Below are 25,110 nucleotides of genomic sequence, written 5' to 3' on the forward strand. Positions count from 1 at the left end.
TGTGTGTGCAAGTGTGTATGAGTGTGTGCAAGTGTGTGAGATTGTTAGTGTGTGAGTGTGTATGAGTGTGTGTGAGTGTGTATGAGTGTGTGCAAGTGTGTGAGATTGTTAGTGTGTGAGTGTGTATGAGTGTGTGTGAGTGTGTATGAGTGTGTGCAAATGTGTGTGTGAGTGTGTGTGAGAGTGTTAGTGTGTGTGTGAGAGTGTGTGCAAGTGTGTGTCTATGAGTGTGCGAGAGTATAAGTGTGACAGTGAGTGTGTGTGCAAGTGTGTGTGAGAGTGCAAGTGTGTGTCTATGAATGTGCGAGAGTATTAGTGTGAGTGTGTGTGTATGAGTGTGTATAAGTGTGTGTGCGCGTCTGTGTGCTAGTGTGCAAGTGTGTGTGAGAGTGTTAGTGTGTGTCTATGAATGTGCGAGAGTATTAGTGTGAGAGTGAGTGTGTGTGGGAGCGTGTGATCACTTACTAGTGAGTGTGTTCTATTCTACACACATGGGTCCAACTCTGAGTGACCTTTCATGTGATACAACATTGATCATATCAGCCGTATAATCAGGGATATTTATTCAAATTACAAGTCCCGTGTAACTATGGGGCCCGACTTGGCCCCTCCAGAGTTTATTGGCCCGTGTATGGGGCCCTCTCATGTGCAGCTTAGTTAATTAGTGGCCCCACTCATTCAGCAACCTCAGGCCTTTAGGTTTATGGGCAGTTTCAAGGGGTTGTTCAACTTTTAGTATAAGGAGAGAGTTATTTTCTGAGACAGTTTGCAGTTGGTCTTCTTTTTTTATTATTTGTGATTTTGGAGTTATTTGGCCTTTTTGTTCAGCAGCTTAACCATCTGGTTGCTAGGATCCAAATGGCCCTAGCAACCATGCACTGATTTGAATGAGAAACTGGGATAGGAATAGCAGAGGGGCAGAAAAGAAAAATAAGGAATAAAATGTAACAATAATAAATAATAACATTGTAGCCTCGCGGGGGCAAACTGAAATCTGCCAAGAGTCAGCTGAAAAAGGCAAAGAATTAAAAAAAAAGAAGACTAACAGAAAAGCCGCTAAGAATAGGCCAATCTATAACATACTAAATCTTAAAGGTGACCCAACTCTTTAAAGGTAAAGGCAAATTTACATGAAATCAGCGTCCGTTTACTTTAGTTTTTTTTTGTAGAGCTACAAATTGGTTAAAATCACCCAATGTGCTATTATTATTATTATTATTATTATTAATTATTATTATCAATATTATTATTATTATTGTTATTATTATTAATAGCTGATATTCCTTTGTGGCCTTGAGGAATGGGGAGTTTCTGAAGGCCAGGGGTATCTTGTGACTGGGCTAGGGGGCAATTGACAGCCCTGTGCCTATGGGTTCCTGCAGTAGAGTCGGCCGAATGTGTCCTTGCTTGATAAAGGGCTGGAAAAGCTCGAAACGTCGCTTAGCTTGAGGCACGAATAAAGTACCAATTTTTTCACCATAATCGGAGTGCTGCTGAAGTATTTTCTTACATAATGGGTCGCAATTAATCCAGCGCTCTCAGAGTCGGCCGAATGTGTCCTTACATATTGGGTCGCAATTAATCCTGCGCTCTCAGAGTCGGCCGAATGTGTCCTTATATAATGGGTCGCAATTAATCCTGCGATCTCAGAGTCGGCCGGATGTGTCCATACATAATGAGTAGCAATTAATCCTGCGCTCTCAGATGTTGATCTGCTGATCCATCATGAAAAATCCTTTAAATGCCGGGGATTCCTTGTTCAGCCTGGAAATTGCCTTAGAAATGTCTGTTTTGGTACAAATAGAACTCACCCTCTCTCCAATGTGACTGCCTTGTGCTGGGTGGCAGGGTGCTGGGGGGCTGAATGATCAGTTGATCGGCAGCAATTCAGGGTGCTGGGAGAGGACTGCATCATTCAGCCCATGTGATCCTGTCCCCAAACATATTTAAACCTGCCCAATTTTCGTCCAGATATTTATTGGTATATAATCTGCCTGACAGGCCCCATACACTGCCGGATAAACTGCCAATTTGATCTAAAAGGGCCAAAGCAACAGCTTAATCTGCCTGTTTATGGCCAGTGTTACCCATATAGACTGTAACCGTCAGGGTCAGACTTGGGGGCCCGGAACATTGGGGCTGGTGTCTCAGGGCCCCCCTCCCAGCAGTCCACAAGGCCCCCTTCTGAATGGCAGACCCCTGCCCACGATGCACTCCTCCACGAATGCACCGTGCGTGCGCAGTAAACACGATGATCTGCGGCGTTAACAATTTTCCTTTATTTGGCAGCTGGAGGGAGCAGGGGCCCATGAGGGCCGGGGGCCCACCGTTTCCCCTCTCAATGTCTACCCCCTGGTAAAAGGGGCCATACACATAGAGATCCTCTTGTTTGAGGTCGGCAATATCAGGCTGATCCGATCAATCGTGGGCCTTAGGGTCCAACGATCGGTTCAGAATGGAGGCAATACGGGCCGGCAGATTGTGGAACCGCAGATGTGGCCGTGATCCAACGTGATTTTTTACCCTGCCCGATCGACATTTGCCCGACTTTCAGGCAGATATCGATCAGGAAAGCCTGTGGGAGGTCTGTCGGCAGCTTTTATCGGCCCGTGTATGACCACCGTTAATCTTTTAGAGCAGGGACCTCCTGCATTTGTCAGACTTGCAATTTCAACCGCTGTTGGGTTGGTGGGGTGTCATTACCATAGCAACCAGGCAGCAGTTATAAAGTAAGAATGGAAGGTGAACAGTAGCCGACCCCAATCACACGATGCAATCTAAACCAAGAATGATAAAACTGATAATCAGTTTTTTTTGTTTCCAGGGTCAGTGACCCCAACAACTAGACCGCGGCAGGAAAATCCTCAAAACCATATAACATAGAAGGAACACTTTTTATTTCAGGGTGAACTTCCTCTTTGATCTCCTTGTGGATTTGTGTCTCTTCGTTCAGTGTGTCGTATAGCAGTTGTAGTTGTTGTGTGTATCATGTCATTGTTACAGTGTGTGCCACGCGTTGTATTAATTGTGCCCCGCCAGCCACCGTCCTCGCCAGCCATGCTAAGCCCCTTCTGATTGTGTGAATGTGCTGCGTTAGGCAAAGTGTTGTAATGCTGAAAGTATGTGTGTGTTGTGCTAAACACAAGCTTGTCATACAGATTGTGCTGCGCCAACATGGGGCTCTCCGGGCACCCGTCTGTCCCAGCAATTGAAGGCAGGACTATAGGGGTTGTGATATTTGCACTATTTTGTCTTTCTACACACTGATCATACATTGTTTGTGCACGAGACATAAAGCTTTCTGTGCTCTCAGTAGTACTGGCCCCATAAATACCAACACCGTGTATGCAATGCAGAGAATGTCATGCTCACTGCAGGAATTTGCCAAAGAAACCCTATACTATAATTTAATCTCTCTCTCTCTGTAATGTGGATTGATGGGAATGTGATAGGGACCTTAGATTGTAAGATCACTGGGTCAGGGACTGATGGGAATGTGATAGGGACCTTAGATTGTAAACTCACTGGGTCAGGGACTGATGGGAATGTGATAGGGACCTTAGATTGTAAGCTCACTGGGGCAGGGACTGATGGGAATGTGATAGGGACCTTAGATTGTAAGCTCACTGGGGCAGGGACTGATGGGAATGTGATAGGGACCTTAGATTGTAAGCTCACTGGGTCAGGGACTGATGGGAATGTGATAGGGACCTTAGATTGTAAGCTCACTGGGTCAGGGACTGATGGGAATGTGATAGGGACCTTAGATTGTAAGCTCACTGGGTCAGGGACTGATGGGAATGTGATAGGGACCTTAGATTTTAAACTCACTTGGGCAGGGACTGATGGAAATGTGATAGGGACCTTAGATTGTAAACTCACTGGGTCAGGGACTGATGGGAATGTGATAGGGACCTTAGATTGTATACTCACTAGGGCAGGGACTGATGGGAATGTGATAGGGACCTTAGATTGTAAGCTCACTGGGTCAGGGACTGATGGGAATGTGATAGGGACCTTAGATTTTAAACTCACTTGGGCAGGGACTGATGGGAATGTGATAGGGACCTTAGATTGTAAGCTCACTGGGTCAGGGACTGATGGGAATGTGATAGGGACCTTAGATTTTAAACTCACTGGGGCAGGGACTGATGGAAATGTGATAGGGACCTTAGATTGTAAACTCACTGGGTCAGGGACTGATGGGAATGTGATAGGGACCTTAGATTGTAAACTCACTGGGTCAGGGACTGATGGGAATGTGATAGGGACCTTAGATTGTAAGCTCACTGGGGCAGGGACTGATGGGAATGTGATAGGGACCTTAGATTGTAAGCTCACTGGGTCAGGGACTGATGGGAATGTGATAGGGACCTTAGATATGGGAACCTGTAACTGTGTGTATGGGAGAGGGGTTTGGAACATGTACTCCTAGAAAGAACTCCCAAATTCTCAGTAAGCCTCATGTGAGTTGGTGAATGTTTAAAGTGTTACAGCAGCACAATTATTCATATTTCATTAAAGTGAGCAAATACTGCTGTTTAAAGGAGAACTAAAGCTTAACTAAAGAAGTAGCTAGAAATGTTGTACATGATGTTTTGTGCTTCTGTACCAGCCCAAGGCAACCACAGCCCTTTAGCAGTAAAGATCTGTGTCTCCAAAGATGCCCTAGTAGCTCCCCATCCTCTTTTCTGCTGATTCACTGATTCACATGCTCTGTGCTGCTGTCACTTACTGAGCTTAGGGACCCACTCACAATATACAGTACACATAGAATAGAAATGTCACAATATAAGGCTGATTAGTAATTAATACACATAATTACTACATGGCAGCACAGAAACCATTGCAATTAGCATCAGAATTGAATAATCAGCAAACCTGTAGCATCAGCTTATATTACAGCCAGGGAAGCTCATTTTCTGCTGCTGGATAATTAGTGACGAGCCCTAAGCTTAGCTTCTCCACAGCCAATCAGAGCCCACTGAGCATGTGAGTGTCACAGACACTTTCCAAGATGGTGACCCCCTGTGACAAGTTTGAAGTCCTGGATCATTGCTGCTATTGACAAACTCAAACTTTAGCCTCGTGCAATAAGTTCACTATAGAAAATAGGACATTTTTAGCCACATTCATTTTTAGGGTTTAGTTCTCCTTTAAATACACACCAGGGAAGTGTGTAAGGAGCCCAATGCAAGAGCTTCCCCAGAATCACCTGACCCGTCATATGCTGAATTCTGCAGAACATTCCTATGTGGGTCAGCGAGGGTTAAACACTGACACTGCAACGATTTCTGTTTATTTTGTTATTTGATTTTCCCCCGTTGATCAGGGGTCTCCAGTGTGCGATTATCCTGCAACTCCCATCATCCTCGGCAAGCTCTGCAGTGCAAGAGATTAAGCTGTAGTGCGAAGGATATAATTGCCCCTTCCCAAAGTTGGCAACTGTGTCTCAGAAGCGGCGTCTTTCTGCGTGTTTATTTTTTGCAAACAAGTGCGAAGAGCTAACACTCTAGGGAGGTGTTCTCTCTCTGTGGTGTGGAAACGGGGTGCGATATTGTGGCCCTGTGTGAATCCGGGGCCAGTGCTGGAGCCCTTCTCTCCTATAGTGAAGTGGCAGAGCATCAGCATTCATTAGTGCTCGTTAGCTCAGTGACCCCCATCTGAAAAAACAAAAGCCCTGGAAGGCTACACATTTATTGTTCCTGCAACTTTTTATTCCTCATCTTTCTATTCAGGCCTCTCCTATTCATATTTTAGTCTATTATTCATATCAATGCATGGTTGTTAGGGGAATTTGGGCCTTAGCAACCATATACCTGCTGAAATCTTTCATCTTTCTATTCAGGCCTCTCCTATTCATATTTTAGTCTATTATTCATATCAATGCATGGTTGCTAGGGGAATTTGGGCCTTAGCAACCATATACCTGCTGAAATCTTTCATCTTTCTATTCTTATTCAAATCAATGCATGGTTGCTAGGGGAATTTGGACCCTAGCAACCAGATAACAGCTGAAATCTTTCATCTTTCTATTCAGGCCTCTCCTATTCATATTCCAGTCTCTCCAGTCTCTTATTCAAATCAATGCATGGTTGCTAGGGGAATTTGGACCTTAGTAACCACATACCTGCTGAAATCTTTCATCTTTCTATTCAGGCCTCTCCTATTCATATTCCAGTCTCTTATTCAAATCAGTGCATGGTTGCTAGGGGAATGTGTGCCTTAGCAACCACATACCTGCTGATATCTTTCTATTCAGGCTTCTCCTATTCATATTTTAGTCTCTTATTCAAATCAATGCATGGTTGCTAGGGGAATTTGGGCCTTAGCAACCACATACCTGCTGAAATCTTTCATCTCTCTGTTCAGGCCTCTCCTATTCATATTCCAGTCTCTTATTCATATCAGTGCATGGTTGCTAGGGGAATTCGGTCCTTAGCAACCAGATACCTGCTGAAATCTTTCATCTTTCTATTCAGGCCTCTCCTATTCATATTCCAGCCTTCATGGTTGCTAGGGGAATGTGGACCTTATTTCTCTCTCTCTCTATCCATCCACATCATCTATCTGTCTATCCGTCTGTCTGTCTCTGTCTGTCTCTCTGTAATTATCGAGTGTATTGGCGGCAGCAATAAAGCATGAGAATTGCTGCTTCTACAAATGATTGAGTTTCTCCCTTGCCAGACAGTGTAATTGCTAGTGGTGCACATTGGGGGGTGTCAGTGTTATTGGTGGGACAGACAGACAGACACTCAATCAGTTGTGTGTCCCTAAGGCCTCCCTTGTACCTTCAATTGTTCCAGGCTGGGCCTCCATAGCAAGTGAATTGGGAATTGTGTGGAGTTTGCCATGAAATGTGAAGCAAGTGACTCACAGATGGGGCCCGGGTTTTGCACCATGGAGCTTGCAATCTACCTTACTGTTATTAGCTGAGTCTCAGACAAAACACCGTCCAACAGAACAAAAGCTCCGGACCCTCTGCCATTAACTATTTGCCCTTTGTCTCCCCTCCCTCTAAACCCCCAGTCTGTCCTCTAATTCCCAGTGTCTCCCCTTTTCACTCTCTCTGCCCCTTGTTGTGTCTGGTCTCCCCCCTGTCCTTGTATTACCGCAATAACTGAGATTAAAGGGAAAGTAGAGCTGTGAAATACAGGGTGCTGTAGGTAGTTTGCAAGCAAACAATGTGGCCCCCAAATCCTACTGCTTCATGTTGTTCTTGCTCTTACCCCAGGTTATAGCAGTGCAGCCCTGACTTTTTTTAGGGTGCCTAGTGACCAGATACATGTGTTCCCCATGTTGGTGGAGCAATTCACAAGACGCTTTAGAGCCACGTCCTTTTCTTTTAGGGATGCACCAAATTCCACATTTGATTCAGGATTCGCCCAAGTCCAAGATTCAGATTCAACCAAATCCAAGAGTCTGAACAAACCGAATCCAAACTCCAACTGAAAACGGTTATTTCCACCCGTACGCCGGCTCTTCCGGCACAGAAGAAGGGTCTCCATTTAGTTTGGTATTTGGCAAAATCCGTACTCCTGGATTCGGGGATTTGTTAGAACCCTGAAAAGCAGAAAAGCATAGAGTTAGCTGGCCTTTAGTCGGGTGTTTGGGGTGATAAGATCCTATTGCTATTATTATAAGTGAATTTGGGGTCTTTTGGGAAATGGAATGGAGTTGAGAAACATGGAAAGGTGTTACTAGTGGAGAAGATATAGGAAGGAAGGCACAGTATTGGGCAGCTGAGTGGGCTCCTTTAGTAAGACAGTAATGGCTTAGGGACTGCATAAGTGTTTTGTTTATTATACACTAATTGTCATTCCCTCGTTAGGCTCCTGGGATCCAGATTGAATCCCACCACATCTGTTCCATACACCCCACCCCCCCAGTTTGCACTAATATGCTGTAAATAGGATGTTGCCTCTGATACTTTGGGTTCCTAGGTTTGTTGGCCTCTATCGGAGGTCTCTTTCCGCCTCTACAGCCTCTGTGTGTGTCTTGTCTCAGCTCCGTGTCCCTGCGAGCTGCAAGCAAGAGTGAGAACATGTTTAGGAAGGAAGGAAATGTGAGAATAGAGAGTGAGATAAGCAGAGAGTAACACACGCACAGCCCAGGAGTGACAGTCCCTACCAGAATGGAGCTGAGAAAGTAACAGCAGGGTCACCAACACCACAAATGGGCTTGTTCTTCTGGGCCCTGGGCAGAAGAAAATAGGATTCTGGGCATCACTTGCTTGTCTTTTACCCCTGGGGTGTTTGGGATATCAGAGGGGGTTTTAGGTTTCTTCTGTGAGTGTTGGACTAATCATTTAGCAACATCATTCAGAAGCAGTGCCAGTAACCCCAAGCAAAGCCTTGTGCCCCCAGACAGTTACTAGTCTGATCAGTCTGGGCAGAACTAATGGACAGGTCATGCGCCTGACCCCCCACCCTTCTCTGTGCTGCTGTCAGCTGTGGTTTTGGTAATGGAGGGGTGGGGAGAGAGACATGTGAAGGGGTTGGGAGAGGGACAGGGTTCGGTGGTAGAGGGACATGGTCGGGTGGGAGAGGGACAGGGTTGGGTGGGAGAGGGACATGTGAAGGAGTTGGGAGAGGGACAGTGTTCGGTGGGAGAGGGACAAGGTTGGGTGGCAGAGGGACATGTGAAGGAGTTGGGAGAGGGACAGTGTTCGGTGGGAGAGGGACAAGATTGGGTGGTAGAGGGACAGGGTTGGGTGGGAGAGGGACATGTGAAGGAGTTGGGAGAGGGACAGTATTCGGTGAGAGAGGCATTCTGCAGATTTTCCTATAGCCCCGATTATCTCCCTGTAGTGATAGGCTTGAGAATGGTTGGAGGGGTCGGCACCTCTCCCAATATCCATATAAGAAGAAGCCAGTGAAGCGGGGAGAACCCCTGCGTGTTTATTAGTGACTTGATGTAACATTTCGGGGGCGGGCCCCTTTGTCAGACATGACGGTGGGAGAGGGACAAAGTTGGGTGGGAGAGGGTTTTATAATGATTTTATTTGAAGGGTTGGTTGGGAGAGGGACAGGGTTGGGTGGGAGAGGCACAGGCAAGGTGGGGTGAGGGCCAGTTGCAGCTAAGGCTAAGCCGGCCAGTTGTTGCCCTGTGTCCCGGTGTAACTGTGCTTCTCTATCTTTGTGTCTTTCTCTCTGCTTGACTATCTCCGTGTCTGTCTCTTCTGGCTGGCTTTGTCTGTCTGTCTGTCTCTCTCCAGTGCTTGTTCTCTCTCTTTGTATTGTGCTTCCTGGTTATCAGGCAGACCTTGACTCTCCCATGGGTGGTGTATTTGTGTGAGGATGGATGTGGTAGATCTGTTATACAGACAGCTGGGCCTCTGCACCCTGCCCACACTCACGGACAATCGGTTTGTGTCTCACTGTTTCTTTCTGTGTCTTTTCCCTACAATGTAGCCACTGTCTATCCGCTTGTAGGACCCTTATCTTCTGTAAACCCTGGCAAGCTTTCCTTCTATTCTCCCACTGCACTGGCAAATTCTCCATTGGGGGTCCCCCTAGCTCTTGCTAATATGACGCCCCTGTGGAATAAAATAGCTGGAAATGCTTGGGGTGCAGGACAGTGTCTGTGCCCCCCAAGGCCTGGCATTGTGCTTGGAGAAGATAGTGGGAGTGGATTGCAGTTCCCCAGAGCCATGTTGCATTTGGCGGGCAAGTTCCATGTGTCAAGGTGTTGGGGTCTCCACATTCCCACCCAGGAGCAGGAACCCACAGCGGGGCAAAATTCAAGTGGTAAGAGCCGTGCAAGGTATGAGCTGCTGATATAGTTGCATGGCTGTGTTTACATGGTGCAGAGGTAACATCTAACTACGCAGACAATGTCTGTATATATATATATATTATATATATATAGATACAGTATGGGCAATTTATAGTATGCAGACATACTGTGCTTCTTGTGTATCACCCCTGAGCTATGCGGAGTATGTGCCTCAAGTGTGTACATGGATAGACAGCAGTGCGGGGGACTTGCACCTCTTACCTCTGTTGGTTCACTATAGATAGCCAATGCCTTTGCACGGCTGCAGCTTAGATGCTGGTTCTACATGAGTTCTACCTCTAATGATGCTAATGGGCCTCAATGTGAACGTGACATGGGTGTCCCCTACATACCTTCTATTTGCATGCCATTTACTAGGTGCAAAGTCATTTGCTTACAGGTGCACAATACTGGTGGACGGATGCGTATAGGCACATGTGAAATACTAGGCATGCCTTGCGCCTTCATGGGTGGCGTATACCTGTGGCTCCCAAACTATGGGGCCCATGAGGGCCAATGATGGTGAGATTTGAGGAGAAACCAACTTGCAGGTCAATTAGGGTTACATCTGGGGTGATAATTCCATATCTGTAACCTTGTTATGAGCCAAGGTGGGGTCTCACTAAAGGTTGAACCTCCAAGGAGTTCATGGAAGGCCAACATCCACTGACAGACCAATTGCAACAAATGAAAATATTCATGGCCAGGCCAAATTTTACACAGTTTTCTGCCATGCACCTCAAGGTATCTACAGGAATAGTGTATCAGCATGGCAGAGATGCCAATGTGTTCATTTTGTTTCACCCTCGCATCCTTGCGACTCATCCCAATCATCTTATCCTTTCCCACTAGCACCCTTGGCTGGTTTAGGAGGGGGGCCACCAATGTGTATAGGTTAAGCTCTTACAATCTAAAATTGTTTATTCTAGGAACTTGGCTGCAAACACACATTGCTTGTCCCGTCTCCTCCTCCTCCTCCCTTCTGTATTTGCTGCAAATTCTGCCTGTGACTGAGGGGAACAAAGGGAAGTTTCTGTACATTGTGTTGGGCAGAACAAAGAGGGGGGATATGGGTACCAGGTTCTACCCAATTCCTCCACAGGATCCAAAGTTCTCTCACTCTGTTTGGCTGCAGATTTTCTATAGGGAGTGGGGGAAATAGAAATGTGAACGTCCCTCATCGGCATGTGATCCAGTCTCACTAAAAGAAGCTTTTGTCCTTGCGATTCGCCCAGTCCCATCAGGGTATGAAAGGCCCTACACACGGGCTCCTTCCCATGATGCACTGAGCAGCTCATGAATTATCATTACGGGTGTCAGGGTGCAGCAGTGCCATCTGGGAAAATACAAGAATCAGGGGCAATATATATATAGATAGATATATATACAGTCCCAAGGCTGCTTGTATTACCAAGGTGACTTCTCATCTGCATTTGGGGATTATTATTCTCTGTGCTGCATTACCTCATTGGAAAGTGATGATTGCACCCATATGATGTAACCATTGTGACATCACTCAGTGGCAGCAATGTCAGCCTAGTGCCCAGCATTTCCTTATCTTTTCTATTCTGTCCCTCAGCTATTCATATTACAGCCTCTTATTCAAACCAGTACCTGGTTGCTGGGGTAAAGAATACCTTAGCAACCGGATAGCTGATGAAATACCGAACTGGAAAGCTATAAACCACAAAAAATGAATGTTGTGAGAACACGAAACGTGTTTCCATACTTGTACTTCAATTAAGACATTTTTACTACAACTGCCTGGAGGATTGCTCTTTGAGTGCCTACCCTACAAACAATACCTTGAAAACCACAAAAAATGTCATACACAGAGTTAAAGGGATACTGTCATGGGAAAAAAAAATGTTTTTCAAAATGAATCAGTTAATAGTGCTGCTCCAGCAGAATTCTGCACTGAAATCCATTTCTCAAAAGAGCAAACAGATTTTTTTATATTCAATTTTGAAATCTGACATGGGGCTAGACATATTGTCAATTTCTCAGCTGCCCCAAGTCATGTGACTTGTGCTCTGATAAACTTCAATCACTCTTTACTGCTGTACTGCAAGTTGGAGTGATATCACCCCCTCCCTTTCCCCCCCCCGAGCAGCCTAACAACAGAACAATGGGAAGGTAACCAGATAACAGCTCCCTAACACAAGATAACAGCTGCCTGGTAGATCTAAGAACAACACTCAATAGTAAAATCCAGGTCCCACTGAGACACATTCAGTTACATTGAGAAGGAAAAACAGCAGCCTGCCAGAAAGCATTTCTCTCCTAAAGTTCAGGCACAATTCACATGACCAGGGGCAGCTGGGAAATTGACAATATGTCTAGCCCCATGTCAGATTTCAAAATTGAATATAAAGAAATCTGTTTGCTCTTTTGAGAAATGGATTTCAGTGCAGAATTCTGCTGGCGCAGCACTATTAACTGATGAAAAAAAATGTTTTTCCCATGACAGTATCCCTTTAATTTAAAGGGGAACTATGCCTTTAAAAGACCTTACTGTTATGCAGTTAGACTGGTGCACTGAGGATGCTGGGAGTTGTAGTTCGTTAGCAGCTGGAAGGCATTTATACCAGCAAACTGCCCTCCTTCTGGGGTATTGTACTTGGGCAGCCGCTGGATAGCTGGCATGGGTTGTGCCAACAGCTGGGCAGTGTCCCCAGGGCCCGTGTGCTCATCGGCTCAGCTGTGTGTGCAATTGACTCATTTCCAGGATGTCTCTGTCTGTCACGGAGCCCTCCCCTCCCGGTCCAACAGATTTGCATTGATGCAATCGCCATGCCGACGGTGTTAATGGGTCAATGAAAAGGATGCTGGGAAAGATCCAGGGTCACAGGGGATATTTATTCAGCAGTTTGTGCAATATAGAAGGGGTGCAGGTGTGTCCCCTGACTCCGACAGGGCTGGGTATGGGGAGAGGAACCCCCAAACAGATCAATGAGGGGGTCGGTGTTAGTGACAGAGCAATAATCCACCATTTATAGCTGCCTCTTTCCTTTTTTTCCGTAGACCCCCGTGGCGCAGCGGGATGGGGGCTGTCCGAGCAATTCTCCACCGCTGGACGAGTCCTTTCATTGGGTCGGACCCAGATCCCTGGTCATCAGCAAGAGTCAGCACGGATTCGGGTTCACTCTGCGCCACTTCATAGTTTACCCTCCCGAATCTGCCGTCACCTCTGCCCACCAGGTACATCCACCAACTGTCATCTGCATTCACCAGTGTTACCATGTGATGCTCGTCACTACTTATTAGAGGCTTGCTCGGAAATTAGATGGGTGGGTGGAGCCTGTATAATTAAGGCTGGTGGAAGTGACAGTTGAGTGTCTGTGTCAATCTGTATATATTAATGCTCTTACTCACTGAGCTTTGTGTTTCCTTTGCAGGAGGAGGATGGAGGTGCAGGTAAGTGCTCTCTGTATGTTTTCCTTGTAGTTTTACAGTCACCTTCCCTTAGGGGTCCCTGGGTGCCATTGTCACTCTCCTTCACCCATATGCCTCCTTCTGTTTCTCATTTAAATCCTGCATATCTGCTGTTCCTTTAAATACATCGATTTTTCAGATATTTATTTGCGACGAGCACCCCACATCTAACCCTAATGTGTTTTCAAACAGGGGCCCTGTGTGCACCCCACATCTAACCGGAATGTACTTTCAGGCTGGGGCCCTGTGTGCACCCCACATCTAACCCTAATGTACTTTCAGGCTGGGGCCCTGTGTGCACCCAACATCTAACCCTAATGTACTTTCAAACAGGGTCCCTGCATGTACCCCTCCTCTATCCCAAATGTGCATTCATGCTGGGACCCTGTGTGCACCCCTCCTCTAACCCAAATGTGCTTTCATGCTGGGGCCCTGTGTGCACCCCACATCTAACCCTAATGTACTTTCAGGCTGGGGCCCTGTGTGCACCCCACATCTAGCCCGAATGTGCTTTCATGCTGGGGCCATGTGTGCACCCCTCCTCTAACCCTTATGTGCTTTTATGCTGGGACCCTGCATGCACCCCTACCCTAACCCAAATGTGCTTTTAGGCTGGGGCCCTGTGTGCACCCCACATCTAACCCGAATGTGCTTTTAGGCTGGGGCCCTGTGTGCACCCCACATCTAACCCGAATGTGCTTTTATGCTGGGACCCTGCATGCACCCCTACCCTAACCCAAATGTGCTTTTAGGCTGGGGCCCTGTGTGCACCCCACATCTAACCCAAATGAGCTTTCATGCTGGGGCCCTGCAGATGTACATATAAGAGAAAGTGAAACCCATTTAAATGTGATTTTTACAGAAGCTTGAATTAGGGAAACGTTACTCAAACTCTTGTTTCTCATATTTCTTTTCCAATTCCTTCCACTGTATTTCTATTGCCAGATCTCCCCTCAGCAGCGAGTCACCTGGAGCCTATGGACACCATCTTTGTGAAGCAGGTGAAGGAAGGAGGCCCGGCTCAGAAGGCAGGATTGTGCACAGGTGAGGGGCCCTTAGCTAGTGAAAAGGGGCTTTTTCATTTGGGGGTGCAGTTATATTATCCAGTTGCACCCTGTTCCTGGCCATAAGGCGGGACATTGTGACCTCAATGGGGTAATGTCTCATTTACTCTTCCAGGTGACCGACTGGTGAAGGTGAATGGCGAGAGCATCATTGGAAAAACATACTCCCAAGTTATTGCACTCATACAGAACAGGTACAACAGAGCGTGAGCTGCGTGACACAGATTTTATTCCCATTTGTACAATAATGTAGGACTCAATATCACAAGTACAACAATCTGTGGGCATATTGTCTCCAGCATATCTGTATGGCCATTGAGCTGACTGCCGTTTCTTTGTTTTGCAGTGAGGCTGCCCTGGAACTGTCCATTATGCCCCGGGATGAAGATATATTGCAGCTGGTGAGTTGTGGGCACTGCCCTTCATATAACCTACGTATAGCACTATACTGTCTTCCAGTCTCAGGAGGATCACAAGAATCCATAGATCTGTTTGCATGTCTCAGCTCAGGCACTCCCAGCTATGTGATCCCTCTGTCTCTTTCCGCAGGCCTACTGCCAGGATGCGTATCTGAGAGGGAATGAGCCGTATCGAGGTGTCGCACACAGTATCCCTGAGCCCCCAGCTGTCTTCTATCCATGGCGGACTCATGAGCCAGTTTCTGCGTATGCTCCTGCCTCTCGGTACCACCATCCCACCTCCACTGATGCCTCCACCGTTAGAAGCCCCACTCACAGTGAAGTGCCAAGGGGCATCCCTGCCCACCGTGATAATTACCCACGGACTGTTCCCCAACCCAAATCCTACCAGGGGTCCCCATCCTCATCAGACAGATTCAGGGGTCCTGGACCCCCCCACACCAGCCATGGCTGGCATTCTCACTATATGCAAGACACACCACAAAATGTTTTACCTGAACCCTGGGAGAGACTGGCCGGCCCACGATGGGTGAGTCAATGGGAGCGCCAACAGGCACTGTGCAGCTGGATGTCCCAACAGGCCCCTCGGAAGGGCTCAGCCTTGCCCCCGAGAAGACGCAGTGCATCACAGGACCGGCTAGGAGAGGCCACTCACATGAGCAACTGGCCCCACAGTGTATCCCATGACACTCTTCATCAGGCCCCATTGTATGAGTCTTGGGGTCACCGGGCACAGTCTGACAACTTCCTCGCTCAATACGATAGATCTACAGAGAAACTAAACCTAAGTGCTCTGATTTCTCCTTCTTATGAGCATCGCATTTGGTCACAGGACAGACCATTCCATTCTTCCCAAGCACCCCCTCATGTTCGCCCAAACCAAACAGTATCACCTGGCCTAAGGGAAGCAGCAAAGCCCCCACAACCGCACCCCAGCTCTGGGGATTCTGGGTACATTGGATACCGTAGTTACAGTCCCTCGTTCCAGAGACGAACTGAACTTCTAAATGCCTTTTCTTTCCGGGAAACTGCCTTTAGCGGCCTCCCAACCTTCAGGACTGAGCAGTATTCCGGCTCTCCAGCTTCTCCACCCGTGAGGAGAGAGTCTGCAGTGTCGGCCAGCTCCACAGAGGACAGCTCTTCCACGCAGGAGAGAAGAGAGGAGGTAGTGCTGCGGCAGAAACCCCCTTCCGGCCGAAAGTCTACTACGGTGGTGCGCCAAGTTAATTTACACTTTCCAACAGAAGTGAAGGATGCTGAGCTCCCGACTTCTACCTCAGTCAGCGAAGAAACTTCCCGAGAGCGACCGTTACAAAGGGTGCCCCCACTGCCCCCCTCTGAGGAGCCTCTGGCATCCATACCTTTCATAGGTAGGAGAGTAGTGCAGAGATTCATGCAAATCACTGGCTGAAAGTCCAAATCCAAACCCCCCTCTAGTGACACAAATATGGGCCCCACTGTGAATTAGGGGAGCTCCAGAAAACCTATTTCTAGCTCTGTTTGCCTTTCTGAATTCCAAGGATTTGGGCTTGTTTAAGGCCTACACGATGCTTGAAGGATGCATTGGAATTCCAAAATGTTTTTATCCCTAATGCACCTTATTATCCCTACTTGTCCCCCCAAACTCATTTATAAACATGTTCACCCTCTTACTCTCTTTCTATCCAGACGAGCCAACAAGTCCTAGTATTGACCTCCGAGCCAAACACGTCCCTGCCTCCTGTGTGGTGTCGAGTGCCATAAACTCTGCCCCTGTTATCTCTGCCAGCCCTTCCTCGCCCTCCTTCAGCTTTAATATCAGTCACCATTACTCTCAGGACTGCAGTAAGTGCTCCTCATGCTCCAACCTCTAGGCAAACCTTCCTCTACCCTCCTCTTTACTTCGTCTATCCTTTATGGCGTATTCCCTCCTTCTCCGATCAAGTTCATCCCTTTGAAAATAATTGTTAGCTCTTGGGCACAGTCTAGCCTTGTTTTCACTGTAGTTGCCCCAATTTGGAAACCAGGAAACATACAATACTCATGTGGCTCCATAAGGTCCATGTTTAGGAACCTAACATGGTTTGGGTGACAAAACTAACATGATATTTTCATGGCACCAGTGGTGAAATCAATCTTGTGATCCAGCTGGATTGGACCAAACAAATCAGATCAGAACTCTAAAACTCTGGAGGGTACAGAAAGGTTTCATCCAATCCAAAGGGTTCATCTTCATGTTTTATATTTTTCTTTCTCTATCCATTCAATGTGTGGGTCTCACTTGCTTTTCTCTGGGACTCTGTTTTTGTATCTCACGCCCTTATCCGTCACGCAGGCAGTATTAAGTCCAGCCGACGTTCTTCATATGTCCGCGCCATTACCACTGAGAGGTCTAAATCGTGTGACGATGGACTCAACACCTTCCAAAATGAAGGAAGACTTCAAAGGTTAGCACGTGTGAGGTTTATGGAAGGATTTGGGGGATCCTAAATAGGCATTGTGGTGCAGATAGGATGGGGATGGTGAATTGTCATGATAGGTGGGTTGCATTATGATTGTAAACGGCCATTTTAAAAGGCTTCTGGGGGGTTATTATAAAAGAGCATTTTGGTATGCGGTGAGCAGCTGGGTAGGTGAATGGGAATGGACTTTGTGATAGCCTTGGTGGTGAATGTGAATGAAAATCACATTGGAGACTTTGAGAATAGTTGAGATGTTGAACGGATTGTTGATGGACAATTGGGGAGGTTACTGCCCATTAATAATTTGATGGGCGGCATTTGAGAAGTTTTGATTGGTGGTAACTCCACCAGGACATGATGGCTGAGGAAGATATAGTAAATGGACATTATTCATGGATACTGTCTCACCTTGCACCTCGCAGGCGTGTAGTGGGTCGAGTGCCAAGCTTGAGAATGCTCCGGAGCTTCTTCACTGATGCGGTAAGAATCAGCCATTGAGCGGCAGTTCACTTTTAGATCCATATATGAGCTTGTGCTTCTATGAACTGTCACTCCCTTCTCCAACAGTCCTTAGATAGTTTGGTGGCGTCCGAGGAAGGACGGTCGAAGCGTCACTCAGCCTCGGAACTCTCTGAGACAGAATTCAGTGATGTCCGAAAGGATGGCTGGCTGCTGTATAAGCAGATCCTCACCAATAAGGGAAAGGTAGGATGTACATTTAAAGGAGCAAGCTTTCATGTTAACGTGGGTGGGTAAGTGTCATTTAGTGCCTAATGTCTGTCTGATCTACCTTGTATTCACATGAGCTAATGGTTATCAGCTTTCTCCTTGGAGTATATCAGATGAATGCCCCTGGATTATGCCTCCGTTGGTGCCACTGACCGTCTCCTGAATGATCTTTTTGTCTTTCTAGAAGGTGGGCAGTGGCCTTCGTCAGTGGAAGCGAGTGTTTGCTGTCCTGCGCCCTCACCTGCTGTTTTTGCACAAGGATCGCCCAGAAGCACGGGGCCCCGGCCCAGGTGAGGAGGAGCAGCCAATCAGCATCCTCGGAAGCCTGGTGGACATCTCTTACAGCGAGACCAAAAGGAAGCACGTCTTTCGGCTGACGACTCCTGACTTCTGTGAATATCTCTTTCAGGCTGAGGATCGGGATGACATGCTCAGCTGGGTCAAAGCTATCCGGGAGAACAGCCGGATGGATGGGGAGGTGAGGGGGTGCGAGAGTGTGTGTCTGTGCAAGAACTTAATAGCAGGTTGCTAATTGCTTAATTTTAGCAGGGTTAACCTTTGCAAATGCTTCAGACTCCATTTTTTTGTAGCTTCATTGCAGCAATCTGTATTTCTCCCCAGGACCCCGGCTTTGCCAGCCAAGCATTAATAAGCAAGAAATTAAATGATTATCGTAAAGTAAGGTAAGACCCCCAAACACCTAATTGTGGCTGATGATTTTATATCAGATGTCGCTGTTCTAATTTGACCACAGCGTCTTTGTTTTGTCAGTGTTACAGTGGTCAAACAGGAGACGTCCCCCAAGGGGTCACGGAGCTTAGGTGTCCGACCTGATCTTTTATGGACAACTGATGTGAGTGCTCCTCGCTCTCCAAAGCCTGATGGTGCTGCTAAAGGTAGGTACCAGCCTCGTTTGTTGCTAGACTTTGTGCTGAGTACATACTGAGAAGGCACCAGTTCACTGCAACTTCCATTAACAGAGGAAGCTCAACCATCCAAGGTGGCCTGGGGAATAAACCTCATGAAAAAGAACAAAAAGTGTCCACCCAGAGCGTTTGGAATAAGACTGGAGGACTGTCAGCCTGCAGCGGAGAATAAGGTGAACCCATTCACTCACATCATTCTGCCTCGGAGAAGTAATAGAATTAGTCATGACCTGCCAACATTTCCGTCCCTTGTTTCCCACAGGGAGTGCCTCTGATCGTCGAGCTGTGCTGCTCTCAGGTGGAACAGAAGGGCTTGGAGTATTTGGGAATTTACAGAGTCCCTGGAAATAATGCGGTGGTGAGCAGCCTACAGGAGCAACTCAACAAGGGCCTGAGTGAGTCCAACATGCAAGACCAGGTAAGAGCAACAGGCACCCAAATCATGACTCCCAGTCCTTCTATATTCCTGCAATTCTATATTCCTGTGATCCATGTGAATAGTGAAAATGCATATTGTTGACTCTGTGAAGAGTGCACTGGCATTAAGTGCAGAACTGTAACAAACAAGCTTAAAACCAAAAGTCCCACCGTCACCGTGGAGTCCATCCGGCACTGATAACAACGTCCGCATTCCCTGCTGGTTCCTCAGCTGGAAGTTCTCTTTTCTCCTGGATTGTTTATAATAACTCACGAAAAGCAACCACCCCTACGCGTTTCACTGTATTCCATGAACACTGGCCCCCTGAGGAAGTGGAGGAGCTTGAATCTAAGAGGAAAGGGAGCTTCCCGTGGAGGAATCTGCATGGAATGCTGACATTATGGTCAGGACTGTACAGTGCCGGTGGAACGTTTGGTTTTATGCCTTAAATTAGCAAGTCTGTTTTTAAACCTGGGAATTGCATTTCATGCTGGTGCTGATGATCTTTAGTGAGTCTCTTTATTTGCCATCACATATTGGGTTCTTAGGCTTAGGTCTTGCTTGTGTATTATCCAAAGTATTTCTTAATTCTTGCCCTGACTGCATCTGTATGTGTCACTCAGTGTGTGAGTTCTTTTTATTATCTTCAGAAATCCCAACTGAAACAACAATATAAATAGATTTTTGGCATTTCTGCTCCCCTGTATTATAGAGCCTGTATCATAAAGCCTGTGTCATAGAGCCTGTGTCATAGAGCCTGTATCATAGAGCCTGTATCATAGAGCCTTTATCATAAAGCCTGTATCATAGAGCCTGTCTGTTCCTTAATGACGCATCCATCCGTAACGATTGTCTCCTTCTCGTTTCCCCTTCTGTTGCAGAGATGGCAGGACCTTAATGTAGTGAGCAGTTTGCTGAAATTGTTTTTCCGGAAACTCCCCGAACCTCTTTTCACTGATGGTTTGTATTCCTCCTTCTATGTGGAACTGTAAAGTGTTGGGTGCAAGTTTGTTAACGGAGCAGCGAGATGGTGGAGCACCCACCACGGTAAACCAGCTAACTGGCGTCCAAGTAAAAGTATAGTGATGTACAGGTGAGAAAGGAAATTTGAATGAAGACATGATGTAGAGGTAGAATGAAAGTGTCACCTTAAGGTTAGTATCATGTCCATAAAGAATAGGATGAAGCTGTCGCTTGTAGGGGGGTCGTAGGATGAAGGGGCAGCCCACTAAATGGTATATAGCTATGAGGGTATGGATGGAAGCTTTCTATGTATAGAGTGTTGAAAACCGGAAGGTTAGGCCTCCAACGGTTTATAGCTTCTCCCACAGTTGGACGTAGGGTGGGGTTCCTGGTATGTACAGAAGTAAGAGGTTGTGGGATTGTATATACGGAGAGGAAAGTGTGGCTTCTATAAGAGGCAATGGGAAGACAGTAACTCTACATAGTGCAGTGAATTTTTGATTTTTCCATTTCAGGTCCCCCTTTGCAAGTCTTAACATTTGGTCAGGGCCCACTTTAGCTCATGGAAAGCTTCCAGATATATCTAAAAGAACTGGTGAATCAGGCATTCAGGTAGAGTTACAGTAATGACTAGAATGGATTTCTTATATACTGGTAAGGCGTGTATGTGCAGATTCATAGGATAGAACTACAGGAAGGTGCATGGGCAGTCTATACTGTATAAGGGTTAGTGAAGAGAAGTAGCCTTCTAATTGCATCTCCCTATAGACAAGTACAGCGACTTCATTGAAGCAAACCGGTTGGAGGATTCCAGAGAGAGGATGAAAATGCTTCGCAAACTGGTACAGTAATCTTTCTCTTTCCTTCAATACCTTGTTTCCAGGGCCCAGTAACGCCCTGATTACACTCAGTCTAAAATCACAGAGAAACAGCCTCTTGGGGGCATAAGCCGTGCAGCCCCTATTGATGGCTGATCCTCATTGGCTGCAGTGGCCTGACCTATGGACCGGGTTGTTTTTGGCCATAAAGACATAAGTTGAGCAATCCATTTCAATAGCCTCTGTACGGGGACTTGTGCCCATATTACATTATATGTTCAGTGTTTCGGTGCTTCTAATGAGACCAAAGAATTCCTGCTATAGAGTTCTGAGCTATGTTTGCAGAGTGAGAGACGTGCTGCCGCTTGCACTAAAGCCAAGGATAGTGCTAAATAATAGTATTAACCTTCAATGAAAGCAAAATAGAAAGCTTGTATTTCATAGAGAATGTTTGTGTGCTATTGGCTTGTCCAGTCCTGACTCTGACTCGAGGGAAACTTCTCTTATTTCCCCAGATTAGAGAGCTGCCTTCTTACTACTATGAGACCCTACGGTTTCTCGTGCGCCATCTAAAGACCATCGCAGACCACTCTGAGAAGAACAAGGTATCAACATTGATCAACCACTGATCAACCACTGTTAATGTGCTTTCAGAGGATAAAGCTAAAACTATCGATGGTTTGCATCATTTGTGCTTGAGGTCAATATCCATGGGCATCTCAAAGAACTTCTCTTCTGGATATGCTCAGTGCACAAAATGTGGTTCTTCTATTATCATTCCAGAAAGATAAAGATGTGAGGATAATATGGGTCAGTGTAGGGAAGGACCATAAACCCTATACATGAAGGTGTCAGCAATGTTTCCTCCTGAAGCACATATCAGCTTATTCTTAAATTGCAGACCAGTGCTCATAAGTGGCCTCTAAAACTGGTTTCTAAAACTGTCTTGAGATACCCAACCCCCCTTTTTGTTGGTCTCATGTATCTGTGTAATGGCAGTATTGAGAGAATACTCTTTATAGTGGTGTTTCCAAATTTGCAGTTGTTCTGCATTTCTTCCATAATCCTCCATATCTCCTGCCCAACTATCCTTTCAGCCTCAAGCTTTTGTGATAATCCTCTTAACAACAGAACGGATAGGGGGTGCAGCCTAGAGACTGGTGTGTTGTTTGCCCTTTTTGGGGCCCAGGCAGAGGGATCTATATCAGTAGAAGGCAGTTCTAGAAAGACTACACCATCTACATTTGATAGACGTTTTCAAGACAATGTCAAGAATTGACAATAATGCGACAGCGATGTTTGACATTAGCATAGGTTCCTTCTCACTAACCCTTTTCTGGCCATTCAGATGGAACCCCGAAACTTAGCCTTGGTCTTTGGTCCAACACTGGTTCGCACCTCAGAGGATAACATGACTGACATGGTGACGCACATGCCGGACCGATACAAGATTATGGAGACACTCATCCAACATGTAAGCGAGGGTCAGATGGGCCATTCGGAGCATCTCATCATTTGGAGTAGACTGTAATGTTGTAACTGTGTCATTTATGCTCTTATCACCAGGTGCTAGTATTTGCCTGTCCCTATGTACGCATAGTAGCAGTTTCTTACATATGTTGCCTTATGTCTCTTCCCCTACTGACTTTTTTCCCCCCTTCAATGTCCCATGCTGCAGTTTGATTGGTTCTTCAGTGAGGAGCAAGAGAAGGCAGAAAAGGTAAGTGGAGTCCATGTGTCAGGTTAAACTTAAAGAACTGGGGTTTTCCCCATTAATGGAGAAGTGTTGTCTCATTTATCAGCACTAGGACCTGCCCGTCTAATTCCTAGAAATACTTCTAAATGGGAGATTTCCATTCTCATAGGTTTTTCATCCCCTCACCTTGTTCATCTGACTTCCTTGTAGATTTGCCCTCTTCATTTCCTTGTTTAGTTGGGGGCCCCCCAATCCATTCTAATTAGAGCCCCGGGACTTTTCTTTGCTTTCCCCTTTTCTCAACGATGTTCCTATTGGCTGTGCTTTAGCTCTGGAACTCTACAGGTTCTCTCTCCTTCTGAAAAATAGACTCTGCCTCTTACCCGTCTTTCTGTTCGAAAATGTTTTTGGTTTGGGGCGACTCGATATTGGCATTGCCTCATTCTTCTATTTTATTTCAGACCCCTGTGGATGAGTCACATTCCCAGTCTGTACCAAACATCGAGCATCTTCTACTAAATATTGGACGGACGGCAGGAACTGGGGAGAACTCCGGTAAGACCACAAAGCAAAGGTGAAGGGAGGTTTAGGGACAGTGTCTGACAGTGTTTATGGGAGAACATGTAAGATTCTCAGCTGGTACATAGGACAGTCTTATTTTATGTAGTTCTCTGCCCGTCCTGTGTGTGCTCTGTCCATTTACCTCTAAGCAAAAACCAGTGGGTATTTACACTCTTCCTACACATTTCCACATCAGAACATCTGCCCTTCTCTTTGGATCAGTTGATTGGAGGGCTACATCACAGGCATATACTCACCATCTGTGTAGGAACCACATTCCCCATTTTCCTCCACACCCAAACATGGTGTAACCTGAAGTAATTCCCAGCCTTTCTTCCTCTCCTCCTTTTCCCGGCCTCCACGTCTCCTCTTCTCTGTTCTCTCAGCGGATCCTCTGCAGCTGTGAACGGGTATGGTTTGGTTTCTTGAGCTTCCTTTCTGTAATCCCTCAGGTGGCTGTAAGAGAGATGGCTTCTGGGAAACGTCCCCAGGGACCGGGAGGGGACCGAGTAGCCGCATAGTAGGGGTGGAGTAACAGGAAGTCAGGAAATACTTGAGAGCAATGAGTCATGTGACACCTTCTGAGTTTAGGATTTAACATCAGGTTTCAAAGGGTATTTCTATAGATTTCGACTTAAAAGCACGAGTAAATGGACGAAGGGTTTTAGTGGCCCTCCTAGGACAAACCAAGTGCTCCCAACCTTGAGCCACATTCATTTGTAAAATGAGTTGGGGAGCAACACAAGCATAAAAAAAGTCCTTGGGGTGCCAAATAAGGACTGTGATTGGCTATTTGGCAGCCCTTATATGGAGTGACAGTCTCAAGAAGACTGTTTGCTAATTCATCTGGTTTTTATGCACCAAAACTTGCCTGGAATTCAATAATAAGCCCCTGCTTTGAGGCCACTGGGAGCAACATCCAAAGGGTTGGGGAGCAACATGTTACTCACGAGCTACTGGTTGGGGACCCCTGATGCTTAATAAACAATATACAGTAAGTTTGTAACCAGACTAGAGCTGGACAACCATAGCTAAAGTTTTTGCCCGTAATATTTTGGGATAGAGCTAAGTGTCTCACTAGGGACTTTGCTGGGTAACCTCGTTTTTATGAATGTCCAAGTCGAGGATTTCTAAGGCACCACTGGGACTGTCTAGTCACCCCTCCGACATCTCTCTTACCACTACCCAACAAGAGGGATATAACACATCTCATGGCTGTCACTGTTGTGCTGTTGTGTCACTCGCTGCTCTCACACACTTACCGAGCAGCTCCTATACACGTCTGCAGGCTCCATGGCTCACATATTCTTTGTGTATATATGAATATATAGATATATATATATGTATACCGTGTAACGGCAGATAGGACTATGTAAGCAATGCAAACCAATTCTTTCCTTGCCAACCCACCTCCACACTCTTATTCTTGTCTCACTCCCACCCAACAAAACACTAACCTCTAATGGTGGAGCTGCTGCTGCTGTCTACTTAGACCAAAGTACACTATTAATACTGTGCCCAAATGCCCTTAAACCCTAATTCAATGGCAATTCTGACTTTTAGTGTTGTGTTTGTGATGTATTGTGTTTCACACCTGTTCTATATGGTGACTCCACCGCCCATCTGTGTTGTGCAACCTTTGTAATGTAAAAACACAGAAATCTGTTCCAATGCAATGTTGTATTTAACGTGGGCACATTAATGAGTATAACCCCTTTAATGGGTGGGATTTGCGGTATTTGTCGTCTTCAGAAACTGATTCTGTGTCATCTGCTTCTTTCCTGACAGATTCCACCAACAGTGATTCTGCTAAAGGGAAGGTGAGTGTGAGTGGAGAAGCATCGCTCCATCTATTGGCAGACT

At 46.3% G+C, this 25,110-nt stretch overlaps 1 protein-coding gene across 1 annotated transcript in view; it reads left to right on the forward strand.

The window, feature by feature from the left end:
- The window catches only part of arhgap23.S (Rho GTPase activating protein 23 S homeolog), a 31,589-nt gene that overhangs the window by 1,968 nt on the left and 4,511 nt on the right, over positions 1–25,110 (forward strand). The window contains exons 2-23 of the mRNA XM_018238014.2: positions 12,802–12,978; positions 13,176–13,194; positions 14,158–14,256; positions 14,392–14,470; positions 14,623–14,677; positions 14,826–16,065; positions 16,364–16,519; positions 17,010–17,121; positions 17,559–17,616; positions 17,704–17,841; positions 18,050–18,343; positions 18,487–18,548; positions 18,637–18,761; positions 18,846–18,964; positions 19,054–19,209; positions 20,091–20,169; positions 20,941–21,014; positions 21,506–21,595; positions 22,339–22,464; positions 22,669–22,710; positions 23,148–23,241; positions 25,036–25,067. Coding sequence (XP_018093503.1) covers positions 12,802–12,978; positions 13,176–13,194; positions 14,158–14,256; positions 14,392–14,470; positions 14,623–14,677; positions 14,826–16,065; positions 16,364–16,519; positions 17,010–17,121; positions 17,559–17,616; positions 17,704–17,841; positions 18,050–18,343; positions 18,487–18,548; positions 18,637–18,761; positions 18,846–18,964; positions 19,054–19,209; positions 20,091–20,169; positions 20,941–21,014; positions 21,506–21,595; positions 22,339–22,464; positions 22,669–22,710; positions 23,148–23,241; positions 25,036–25,067 — 3,426 coding nt within the window. The remainder of the gene's footprint in view (positions 1–12,801; positions 12,979–13,175; positions 13,195–14,157; positions 14,257–14,391; positions 14,471–14,622; positions 14,678–14,825; positions 16,066–16,363; positions 16,520–17,009; positions 17,122–17,558; positions 17,617–17,703; positions 17,842–18,049; positions 18,344–18,486; positions 18,549–18,636; positions 18,762–18,845; positions 18,965–19,053; positions 19,210–20,090; positions 20,170–20,940; positions 21,015–21,505; positions 21,596–22,338; positions 22,465–22,668; positions 22,711–23,147; positions 23,242–25,035; positions 25,068–25,110) is intronic.

Source organism: Xenopus laevis, chromosome 9_10S (genome assembly GCF_017654675.1).
Source record: "Xenopus laevis strain J_2021 chromosome 9_10S, Xenopus_laevis_v10.1, whole genome shotgun sequence".
Classification (NCBI taxonomy): Eukaryota; Metazoa; Chordata; class Amphibia; order Anura; family Pipidae; genus Xenopus; species Xenopus laevis.